Below are 12382 nucleotides of genomic sequence, written 5' to 3'. Positions count from 1 at the left end.
GATTCAATGACAACGTCATCCCTACCTTGCTCTGCTCCAGACATTGGCGGCGTGAAGTGGGGTCATCCTGGCAGGTGGTCAGACCATGGCAGATCTTCTCCTTGTCATCTAGCCAACGGCGGATACTGTCGTATTCTGACTCATAATTCTGCCATCGCTGCAAGAACTGCTCAAACTGCTTCCGTCGTGTTGACAGATCAGCAGAAAGTCGGCGCCATCTAGAGAAAAAATCAATCAAATGTTTAAGGTAGACATTTTAGCTGCGTAAGCAAAGAAACATTTGGATGCTACTGCAAAAGGCAGTTCCACTGGGCTCAGACCGAACATGGAGAAACAAAGGATGTAACAAAGCATGACCACTCACTTGTTTTGGACGTCTGCAGCAGTCTTCTGGATGTCTGCTGAGATGGGAGCATCACTGACCTTGGTGAGCTGCTGACACAAAGCTAGGAAGGCATCCCTCTGGGGCTCATGGTGATGGAGCTCTGCCTCCAGGGTCTGCAGGGAATCACACAGAAAACAAATAATCACAGCTGTGCAAAATGATTTCAACATTACTCTAACCTGTGCAGTAAACTGCAGCTATTATGAACTGAAAGTCACCACTAAATCTAGTTTGTGTAGTTTGTTATACACATTTCAGTGAAAACATGCAGCAAGTGGTCCGGACCAACAGACGTTCTTTACATCCATCAGTTCTTTATAAGTGTGTTTATCGTCATAGCTGACACATTCACCAACTGCCATCATCATTCAGCTAGAGACTCACCCTGAGTTTGTTGACCTGGTCGGTGAGTGTTGAGATGTCCCCGCCCACCAAGGTGTAGCGGTTGAGACAGTAGTCAATGTTGGTGAGCATCTGCATGAGAGCCTGCAGCTGTGAGGAGTAGTGTCCCCACTCTCCCAGCATGCCCTCCAGGGTGTTCTCCAGCTGGCCGAGCTGCTCCTCCAGATGGAGCCACTGTCTGTTGAGTCCGTCCAAGCTGTCCTGAACTCCACGCTGACATCCAGGAGAGTCCACACTGAGGTCAATCAGGCTTTCAGCCAGAGACTTGGCAGCCTGTATATCAGACTCTTTGGCCTTCAGCTGACGTTGTAGTTCCTGCAGAAACATGAGCACAGATATATTAAACACAGCAAATTTCACATTGGCATTGGACAAGTACACATCTTTCAATCATAAACAAATTTGTGCATAATTGTTCGTGATCATACCTCCATACACTCAAAGTAACAGGAATTCAATTCTTATGAATAAATGTGTTCACGATAATAACTATACAGGCTGTTTGACGAATTATTATCAGCCAATCAAATGCCATGGAATCACACACGCGTTATCTATATTATATTTGATTGGAAATGAAGACGTGCAACTAACCTCACAGAGATCACACCAACTAACCTCCCAGAGATCACACCAACTAACCTACCAGAGATCACAGCAACTAACCTCCCAGAAATCACACCAACTAACCTCCCAGAGATCACAGCAACTAACCTCCCAGAGATCACACCAACTAACTTCCCAGAGATCACACCAACTAACCTCCCAGAGATCACACCAACTAACCTCCCAGAGATCACACCAACTAATCTACCAGAGATCACACCAACTAACCTCCCAGAGATCACACCAACTAACCTCCCAGAGATAACACCAACTAACCTCCCAGAGATCACACCAACTAACCTACCAAAGATCACACCAACTAACCTCCCAGAGATCACACCAACTAACCTCCCAGAGATCACACCAACTTACCTCCCAGAGATCACACCCACTAACCTCCCAGAGATCACACCAACTAATCTACCAGAGATCACACCAACTAGCCTACCAGAGATCACACCAACTAACCTCCCAGAGATAACACCAACTAACCTACCAGAGATCACACCAACTAACCTCCCAGAGATCACACCAACTAACCTCCCACAGATCACACCAACTAACCTACCAGAGATCACACCAACTAGCCTACCAGAGATCACACCAACGAACCTCCCAGAGATCACACCAACTAACCTCCCAGAGATAACACCAATTAACCTACCAGAGATCACACCAACTAACCTTGCATTCACTGAGTGTCTGCCTGACACCAGACGTGTGACCAACATGTCCATAGTTTTTTATTTTATCCTCCTGTTCTCTGAACCACAACTTGAGCCGAGACATTAACTTCTCAAAGTCCTCAAACTTGGATGACAGTCTCTCCAATGTCCTCAGCCTCTCATTCACATCACTAGTGAATATCTTCCACTGGCGATTGAACTCCCCCAGCTTCTCGGCGAAGTCAAGTTTCTCTGCATCCTCCTCGGGGATGTGTGGCTGGAGAACCTGCTGGTTGACGAAGTCCACCGTGAGCTGCTTGCTGCTCAGCTCAATCTTGTACCCCTTGTACTTCTTCAGCATCACCTCCATGTCAGCCAGGCTGTGGATGGGCTTGTTCTTGTCCTCCTGGAGCTGTGTCCGGATGATGTCCAGCCACTCGGCCAGCTCATGCAGGGCTTGTCGGGACGGCATGAGGTCCATCTGAGCCTGGTGCAGTGTCTCCTCAGTGTGGACGATGTCCCGCTGTAGCTCCGCCCACTCTGTCTCATATCCCTGGAGGCGATCACCAAGACCAGTGGTGTTGTATGACGAACTCATCATCAGCTGACGACCCACATTCAACACCTTGGAGCGAAGTGGCAGCTGGTTCTCAACCTCCTTCTGGAACTCCTGAAGAATAAAACAAAAGGTTTCAAGTGTTTGGGGTGCCAAGTGGACAAGCACTGGGGTGTTGTAGCATGGAGTTTCATAGGCTGGGTGTGATTGGTAGGGATGTTATGTGCGGGGGTGTCGCAGGTCGGGTATCATGGGTTGGGTGTCATCAATAAGGTCAATAATGATTGGATGTCATGAAACTAGGAAATGAATAAATTATGTAACTTAGTGAATTGCATCAACTGCATACATGATCCAGAGGTAAAGGACTAAACATTCAGCTCTTGTACTGGATTGTCAGTCAGTTTAGTTTGACAATGAGTGGGTCTGACTTTTGTTATTTTGGTCATGCTCAGCTGGGAATGGAGACAGCCACAAAGATAAACCTGTGGCCGACTGGACTTACCAGCAACTTCTCCACCTTGGCTCGAATGGCTGCCATACTCTGCAGATCCTGCTCACTCAGCTGCTTCAAACTCGACAACTTCATCTTTGCTGTCCTCAGCCAGGAGTTCAAGATGGCCGCCTCTGCTTCAAATGTTTGCAGTTGGTCACCCAGTATTTCAGTTCTGAAGGACAAGTAAAGGGTCAGGGGCTTTGGAAAGTTAATCCATATATTATGGTATTATGATATACAATCTCCTCTTTTACCATTTCATATATACCATCTGAACAAACAAAAAAAAGGTTCACAGTATTACTACAAAATACTTATTAAAAACATATGCGAGAGAAATAACCACTTCGCTAAATGGGAGTACGTCCTTGGACATGATATTAACGAACAAGATTGGAAGAGTATCAATTCTATCCCATTTAGTTGCACGAAAGCGACTGAACTACAGTGGTTCCAATATCAAATCTTACACCATGTATTGCCAACCAACTGTCTTCTCTCTAAGATGGGTTACGTAGACAGTACAATATTCAAATCAAATGGAAGATGTCCTACATATATTCTGGGAATGCAACAAAGTGAGTTCCATCTGGAGAGACCTGGAAGGTTGGATATCGTACAAACTGCAAAGTCCGGTAACAATATCCAAAGAAAACGTTCTTTTTGGCTATCCATCGAAAAATAACAATCCCCTAAACCTTGTCATCATCCTGTCAAAACGAATTATTTTCAACTTTAGAAAGAATAATTACCCACTAACATTCCAGTTCATACAGAAGGAGCTCACTGAATTCTACAAGTAAACAAAGTATACCTCTGTCATTAATTGTAGTAGAGACTATTTCAATAAGGCTTGGTCAAACTGCCATGCTTTATTCTCCTAAATAAGCTGCCATGCCCAACCGTGTAAATGCTTAGATAAATAAACAAATTATAAAATAAAAATAAAAAAAGATATTATGGTGTCCACCTTGATGACAGTGTTCAGTGATCACAGTTTTTACTTTCAAATGAAATTTAAAAGAGTGTTGACTATTATCCTCTCTGTCATGAGTACATTCTGTATATTCTCGAGGTGGTAAATAACTGACAAATTTAAGTTAAAAGTAAAAATTCATGATTATTCAAATGCAGTGATTGCAAATAATAAACTCAATTCATAAAGAAATACTGAGCTTGATTCATCAAATGCATGAGTGAATCTTGACAGTCCTATCATATAGTAATGGAAGTACAGTAATGGATAATGTGGAACTCCTATCATATAGTAATGGCAGTACAGTAATGTATAATATGGAACTCGTATCATATAGTAATGGAAGTACAGTAATGTATAATATGGAACTCCTATCATATAGTAATGGCAGTACAGTAATGTATAATATGGAGCTCCTATCATATAGTAATGGAAGTACAGTAATGGATAATATGGAACTCCTATCATATAGTAATGGAAGTACAGTAATGTATAATATGGAACGCCTATCATATAGTAATGGAAGTACAGTAATGTATAATGTGGAACTCCTATCATATAGTAATGGAAGTACAGTAATGTATAATATGGAACTCCTATCATATAGTAATGGAAGTACAGTAATGGATAATATGGAACTCCTATCATATAGTAATGGAAGTACAGTAATGTATAATATGGAACTCCTATCATATAGTAATGGAAGTACAGTAATGTATAATGTGGAACTCCTATCATATAGTAATGGAAGTACAGTAATGTATAATATGGAACTCCTATCATATAGTAATGGAAGTACAGTAATGTATAATATGGAACTCCTATCATATAGTAATGGAAGTACAGTAATGTATAATATGGAACTCCTATCATATAGTAATGGAAGTACAGTAATGTATAATATGGAACTCCTATCATATAGTAATGGAAGTACAGTAATGTATAATATGGAACTCCTATCATATAGTAATGGAAGTACAGTAATGTATAATATGGAACTCCTATCATATAGTAATGGAAGTACAGTAATGTATAATATGGAACTCCTATCATATAGTAATGGAAGTACAGTAATGGATAATATGGAACTCCTATCATATAGTAATGGAAGTACAGTAATGTATAATATGGAACTCCTATCATATAGTAATGGAAGTACAGTAATGTATAATATGGAACTCCTATCATATAGTAATGGAAGTACAGTAATGTATAATATGGAACTCCTATCATATAGTAATGGAAGTACAGTAATGTATAATATGGAACTCCTATCATATAGTAATGGAAGTACAGTAATGTATAATATGGAACTCCTATCATATAGTAATGGAAGTACAGTAATGGATATAATGGGAACTCCTATCATATAGTAATGGAAGTACAGTAATGTATAATATGGAACTCCTATCATATAGTAATGGAAGTACAGTAATGTATAATATGGAACTCCTATCATATAGTAATGGAAGTACAGTAATGTATAATATGGAACTCCTATCATATAGTAATGGAAGTACAGTAATGTATAATATGGAACTCCTATCATATAGTAATGGAAGTACAGTAATGTATAATATGGAACTCCTATCATATAGTAATGGAAGTACAGTAATGTATAATATGGAACTCCTATCATATAGTAATGGAAGTACAGTAATGTATAATAATATCATATAGTAATGGAAGTACCTATCATCATAGTAATGGAAGTACAGTAATGTATAATATGGAACTCCTATCATATAGTAATGGAAGTACAGTAATGTATAATGTGGAACTCCTATCATATAGTAATGGAAGTACAGTAATGTATAATATGGAACTCCTATCATATAGTAATGGAAGTACAGTAATGTATAATATGGAACTCCTATCATATAGTAATGGAAGTACAGTAATGTATAATATGGAACTCCTATCATATAGTAATGGAAGTACAGTAATGTATAATATGGAACTCCTATCATATAGTAATGGAAGTACAGTAATGTATAATATGGAACTCCTATCATATAGTAATGGAAGTACAGTAATGTATAATATGGAACTCCTATCATATAGTAATGGAAGTACAGTAATGTATAATATGGAACTCCTATCATATAGTAATGGAAGTACAGTAATGTATAATATGGAACTCCTATCATATAGTAATGGAAGTACAGTAATGTATAATATGGAACTCCTATCATATAGTAATGGAAGTACAGTAATGTATAATATGGAACTCCTATCATATAGTAATGGAAGTACAGTAATGTATAATATGGAACTCCTATCATATAGTAATGGAAGTACAGTAATGTATAATATGGAACTCCTATCATATAGTAATGGAAGTACAGTAATGTATAATATGGAACTCCTATCATATAGTAATGGAAGTACAGTAATGTATAATATGGAACTCCTATCATATAGTAATGGAAGTACAGTAATGTATAATATGGAACTCCTATCATATAGTAATGGAAGTACAGTAATGTATAATATGGAACTCCTATCATATAGTAATGGAAGTACAGTAATGTATAATATGGAACTCCTATCATATAGTAATGGAAGTACAGTAATGTATAATATGGAACTCCTATCATATAGTAATGGAAGTACAGTAATGTATAATATGGAACTCCTATCATATAGTAATGGAAGTACAGTAATGTATAATATGGAACTCCTATCATATAGTAATGGAAGTACAGTAATGTATAATATGGAACTCCTATCATATAGTAATGGAAGTACAGTAATGTATAATATGGAACTCCTATCATATAGTAATGGAAGTACAGTAATGTATAATATGGAACTCCTATCATATAGTAATGGAAGTACAGTAATGTATAATATGGAACTCCTATCATATAGTAATGGAAGTACAGTAATGTATAATATGGAACTCCTATCATATAGTAATGGAAGTACAGTAATGTATAATATGGAACTCCTATCATATAGTAATGGAAGTACAGTAATGTATAATATGGAACTCCTATCATATAGTAATGGAAGTACAGTAATGTATAATATGGAACTCCTATCATATAGTAATGGAAGTACAGTAATGTATAATATGGAACTCCTATCATATAGTAATGGAAGTACAGTAATGTATAATATGGAACTCCTATCATATAGTAATGGAAGTACAGTAATGTATAATATGGAACTCCTATCATATAGTAATGGAAGTACAGTAATGTATAATATGGAACTCCTATCATATAGTAATGGAAGTACAGTAATGTATAATATGGAACTCCTATCATATAGTAATGGAAGTACAGTAATGTATAATATGGAACTCCTATCATATAGTAATGGAAGTACAGTAATGTATAATATGGAACTCCTATCATATAGTATTGCAAGTACAGTAATGTATAATATGGAACTCCTATCATATAGTAACTCTTGAAGTATTGAATGTTACCAATAATAGTCATTATTTGAATACGGCGTCTCATTAGCAGCATAATCTGTAACTTCATTATGAATGTTGTCTGCGAGGCGTGCAACGGAGTTCTCCAGTTCGGGACAGGTGAGGCTATGAAGGATCTCCTTCCCCTTGTCGACCACCTCAAACACCCAGCTTTTCTCTTCAGCGAGCTCACGCTGCAGCTGTTGATATTTTTCCAGCTTGGCCTGGATAGTTGCCATGGAGTCTCCGCTAGCGATTGCTCCAGGGATCCGCTGCTCGATGTTGGCCAGAGAGGCCTGGAGCCTGGTCAACTTGACGTCCAGGTCCTCCCACTGCCGCACCAGTCTCTCGAGCCGCTGACCATGCAGGCTCGCCTTGTCCACCATGACATGGGTCTGGCTGCTGAGGTGATTGTGCTGAGCCTGATGCTGTGCTCGCATGGATACCTGACACTGGGAGGCCAGTGAGTCCAGCATCGCCTTGTGAACCTCAAGGTCACTGAAGAAATCCTGAACATCACAAGGACAGATGATGAAAAACAGTTCAAAGTCTATGCTTGGGATCATCGTTACCACTGCAAGGACAGTTTTATACAAAATTGGCCTACAATTCAAAGTAGGTGATCTAAATGAATGATTCAGTTTAGTTTTACGCCGCTTTTAGCAATATTCCTGCAATATCACAGCAAGGGACACCAGAAATGGGCATGACACATTGAGCCCATTTGGGGAATCATCAAACCTGCGTTTTTCAGCATAACGAGCAAACGCTTTAAGCACTAGGCTCCCCCACCACCCTGGGTGATCTGAAACTTGTTCCCGTATTAGTAATATGAATGAAATATGATCTTGTTGGTCCCATCATCACAGAAGTGGAAGTGCCAAACAACATCAAAAGATAAGTGTCTTGTAAGACTTATTTTATTTCTAACTGCAGGTGTGTCCCATAAATTAAATTAAAGAATTATAGCCCGAATCTTTAGGAAAACTACAATGGATTATTCAAACCTTATGTGCTGTGAGTTGATGCCGTAAGTGGATCAGGTCACTGGATGCGACCTCCTCTGACCTCAGTTTGCCTTCCGCGGTCTCGATGAACTGAGCATAGTCCTTGAGGAGCTTCTCGTACTGCTCCTGACCAGATGTCAGCTGCAGCACACTGGCTCTCCGTTCAGACACCTACACACAGTGGAGAGGCCAGATAGTGTATTGACTTTGGGGTTATATAGTTACTCTTTGAACAGTTAATATATAATATCAAGGACTCTCAGACCTGAACCCTGTAGTGGTTGGAACAAGGCCACAGCCTGATATACTGTCTGACCTCCAATGGGATCAGGTCTGAGAGCCATTGTTTAAAATATTGAAATCATTAATTCTCTTTACACTTATGTTTGTGTAGTTGACACTCACCCTGCGCTGTAGATCCATGTAGCTGGTCTGTAGAGTCCGCAGCTCGGAGGGAAACACACCTTGTGGATAAAGGGCAGACAACTCTGTCTCCTTCTTCTTGAGGCTGTCAAGCTTGCCTTCACATTGGTGGAGGTGGGTCTCCATCTCCTAGGGAGACAGGACAATCATCACGAGGATAACACATGTCACACACTTTGATTTAATGTCAACATTTATAGTTGTCACATTCTGCCACAAACACTGCTCTCCACACTTACCATGCATCTCATCACAGGAAGTCTGCTACAAAGTCCTGCGAAATCATGTTATGGGGTCTGATGCAATGGCAGGGTCTGTCCTGATCTGACATAACTGCCATGGTAACACTGTAACATGTCACACACTTTGATTCACTTTGGCACTGTAACATGCCCTGATCTGATGTAAGAGTCAAGGTGGCACTGTAACATGCCCTGATCTAATGTAACGGCCAAGGTGGTACTGTTACATGCCCTGATCTGATGTAAGGGTCAAGGTGGCACTGTAACATGCCCTGATCTGATGTAACGGCCAAGGTGGCACTGTAATATGCCCTGATCTGATGTAAGGGTCAAGTTGGTACTGTAACATGCCGTGATCTGATGTAATGGCCAAGGTGGCACTGTAACATGCCCTGATCTGATGTAACGGCCAAGTTGGAGCTGTAACATGGCCCAATTTGATGTAAGGGTAAAGGTGGTACTGTAACATGCCCTGATCTGATGTAAGGGTCAAGGTGGCACTGTAACATGCCCTGATCTGATGTTAGGGTCAAAGTGGCACTGTAACATGCCCTGATCTGATGTTACGGCCAAGGTGGTACTGTAACATGCCCTGATCTGATGTAACGGCCAAGGTGGCACTGTAACATGCCCTGATCTGATGTAAGGGTCAAGGTGGCACTGTAACATGCCCTGATCTGATGTTAGGGTCAAAGTGGCACTGTAACATGCCCTGATCTGATGTAACGGCCAAGGTGGTACTGTAACATGCCCTGATCTGATGTAAGGGCGGTGGCACTGTAACATGCCCTGATCTGATGTTAGGGTCAAAGTGGCACTGTAACATGCCCTGATCTGATGTAACGGCCAAGGTGGTACTGTAACATGCCCTGATCTGATGTAACGGCCAAGGTGGTACTGTAACATGCCCTGATCTGATGTTAGGGTCAAGGTGGCACTGTAATATGCCCTGATCTGATGTAATGGCCAAGGTGGCACTATAACATGCCCTGATCTGATGTAAGGGTCAAGGTGGCACTGTAACATGCCCTGATCTGATGTAACGGTCAAGGTGGCACTGTAACATGCCCTGATCTGATGTAAGGGCCAAGGTGGCACTGTAACATGCCCTGATCTGATGTAAGGGTCAAGGTGGCACTGTAATATGCCCTGATCTGATGTAACAGCCAAGGTCATGGCACTGTAACATGCCCTGATCTGATGTAACGGCCAAGGTGGCACTGTAACATGCCCTGATCTGATGTAAGGGTCAAGGTGGCACTGTAACATGCCCTGATCTGATGTAAGGGTCAAGGTGGTACTGTAACATGCCCTGATCTGATGTAAGGGTCAAGGTGGCACTGTAACATGCCCTGATCTGATGTAAGGGCAATGGTAAGACAGAAATACGCCCATGTTGTTGCTCTTGCAAAGCAGAATACAAGTGATCGGTATTGGCTTTTCTTTCATGTCTCAAATCATACAATAATTATTGATGTATTTGGATACATACCACCATATATTGCATGCAAAAACTATAAAAATAACCTTGAAAAACACATCCTACAAGTTTTTTTAGAAACATGTTGTGTTTTGTATTTATGAACATTTCCGATTGTGGTGTGGCGGTAATACTGCACACCAGAATATCATTACCAGCTGGTGCGGTCCTCACAAAGGTTGAGCAGAATATTACTGTTGAAATATGTTGAAGTGACCATTCAATTAACATCAACACCATCACCATTCTACTACATCTATATCTACATCAACACAAGCTAAAAATTGAACATACTGCACATTGCACATGCACTGACGTCTGCACTGTCCTGATCATGACTGCATGCATCAAAGTTACTAATGACAGTATGGACCCCACTACAAAGCCTCAGCTATAAAAGCTTGATGAACACCTCAGTTTACAAGATTTACCAAACATGCATTGATGTCAGCACTGATGGCGTATGTTTGTCTACAAATGTGAGATTCAAGCATGCTGTTGATGTGGACAAAGTGATATTTGGAAGAGATGGGATTGGATACAGCAACCTAATGACTTCATGTGACCTTCACCTTGTACAATAAATGTCTTACCTCTTTGGTCTCCCATCGGTCAGTAGCCTGGTTGGCAAACAAACATGACTACAGCATATATAGGCTCATGTGAATGCAGCTAATCATGAAACAGTTTGAACCATGTTGTAAATCTTGTATTATGATCTAGAATCAGTGACTGACTTGAGACAGGCAAGAAGATGGTTACCTGGACAGTGTCCACTAGGTCATCACTGGTGGCGGAGGACGGGGGTCTGGAGTGGATCAAACGTTGGGTGTCCTGCAATTGTTTCTGTAGACAGTCCACTTCATCCTGCACAAAGGAAACATGGCATGATTTGAGTGTTTTCATTCACTCACTGATGGCAATCTCCTTCCAATTAACAACCATCATCTGAAATGGTAGGCAGTTAGTAGGCAGTCAATAGGCAGTTGTACTAACCTGATATTGTTGCCAGTGAGAGTCCACCACCTGGAGCTCCTGGCCACGATGCTGGGCCTGGCTCTCCAACATGGAGACTCTGTCATTGAGGTTGGTGAGAGACTGCTGAATCAGCTGACCACTCTCTCCACTGGTTGTGGACAAAAGATTCTGTGCCTGGTTCTTCATGGTGGTTATCTCCCCTTGTAAAACTTGGATTTCTCGTTGAAGATTCTGTATAGATCAGAGGTGACATTATTATTTTACTGAGATGACATTGAATAAAACATAAAACATAAAAAGATGTTGTTTGACAGATGACAGATGTTTTTGATACATTCCTATTCTATAGACAGATGTTATTTGTGATACATTCCTATTCTATAGACAGATGTTGTTTGTGACACATTCCTATTCTATAGACAGATGTTGTTTGTGACACATTCCTATTCTATAGACAGATGTTGTTTGTGATACATTCCTATTCTATAGACAGATGTTGTTTGTGACACATTCCTATTCTATAGACAGATGTTGTTTGTGACACATTCCTATTCTATAGACAGATGTTGTTTGTGATACATTCCTATTCTATAGACAGATGTTGTTTGTGATACATTCCTATTCTATAGACAGATGTTGTTTGTGATACATTCCTATTCTATAGACAGATGTTGTTTGTGATACATTCCTATAATCGGTCTGATGACTGACCTCGACACATTTTTCTATGTAGTTGTTG

General features: G+C 40.4%; 2 protein-coding genes across 3 annotated transcripts in view; both read right to left on the bottom strand.

Annotated features, from left to right (window-relative positions):
• LOC124279324 (nesprin-1-like) overlaps positions 1 to 3280 on the bottom strand; it is a 28261-nt gene extending 24981 nt beyond the window's left edge. For both annotated transcript variants that reach the window (XM_046715135.1, XM_046715136.1), the window contains exons 1-5: positions 3120 to 3280; positions 2078 to 2728; positions 770 to 1102; positions 365 to 498; positions 26 to 218 (exon numbers count right to left, since the gene is read on the bottom strand). In XM_046715135.1, the coding sequence (XP_046571091.1) occupies positions 26 to 218; positions 365 to 498; positions 770 to 1102; positions 2078 to 2728; positions 3120 to 3203 (1395 nt within the window). In that variant the 5' untranslated portion in view covers positions 3204 to 3280. The remainder of the gene's footprint in view (positions 1 to 25; positions 219 to 364; positions 499 to 769; positions 1103 to 2077; positions 2729 to 3119) is intronic.
• A 4241-nt stretch (positions 3281 to 7521) lies between these two features.
• On the bottom strand, positions 7522 to 11870 carry LOC124279304 (nesprin-2-like). The gene is made up of 6 exons (XM_046715116.1): positions 11662 to 11870; positions 11428 to 11532; positions 11259 to 11285; positions 8926 to 9072; positions 8521 to 8691; positions 7522 to 8022 (listed from the first exon to the last, which is right to left on the bottom strand). Exons 1-6 carry the CDS (start codon positions 11827 to 11829, stop codon positions 7522 to 7524), a joined length of 1119 nt encoding a protein of 372 aa, XP_046571072.1. The 5' UTR covers positions 11830 to 11870.
• Positions 11871 to 12382: the final 512 nt, after the last annotated feature.

The sequence above is a fragment of the Haliotis rubra genome, unplaced genomic scaffold (genome assembly GCF_003918875.1).
Source record: "Haliotis rubra isolate DU_JTF1 unplaced genomic scaffold, ASM391887v1 Scf25, whole genome shotgun sequence".
Classification (NCBI taxonomy): domain Eukaryota; kingdom Metazoa; phylum Mollusca; class Gastropoda; order Lepetellida; family Haliotidae; genus Haliotis; species Haliotis rubra.
This window is presented reverse-complemented; position numbering and strand designations above follow the sequence as displayed.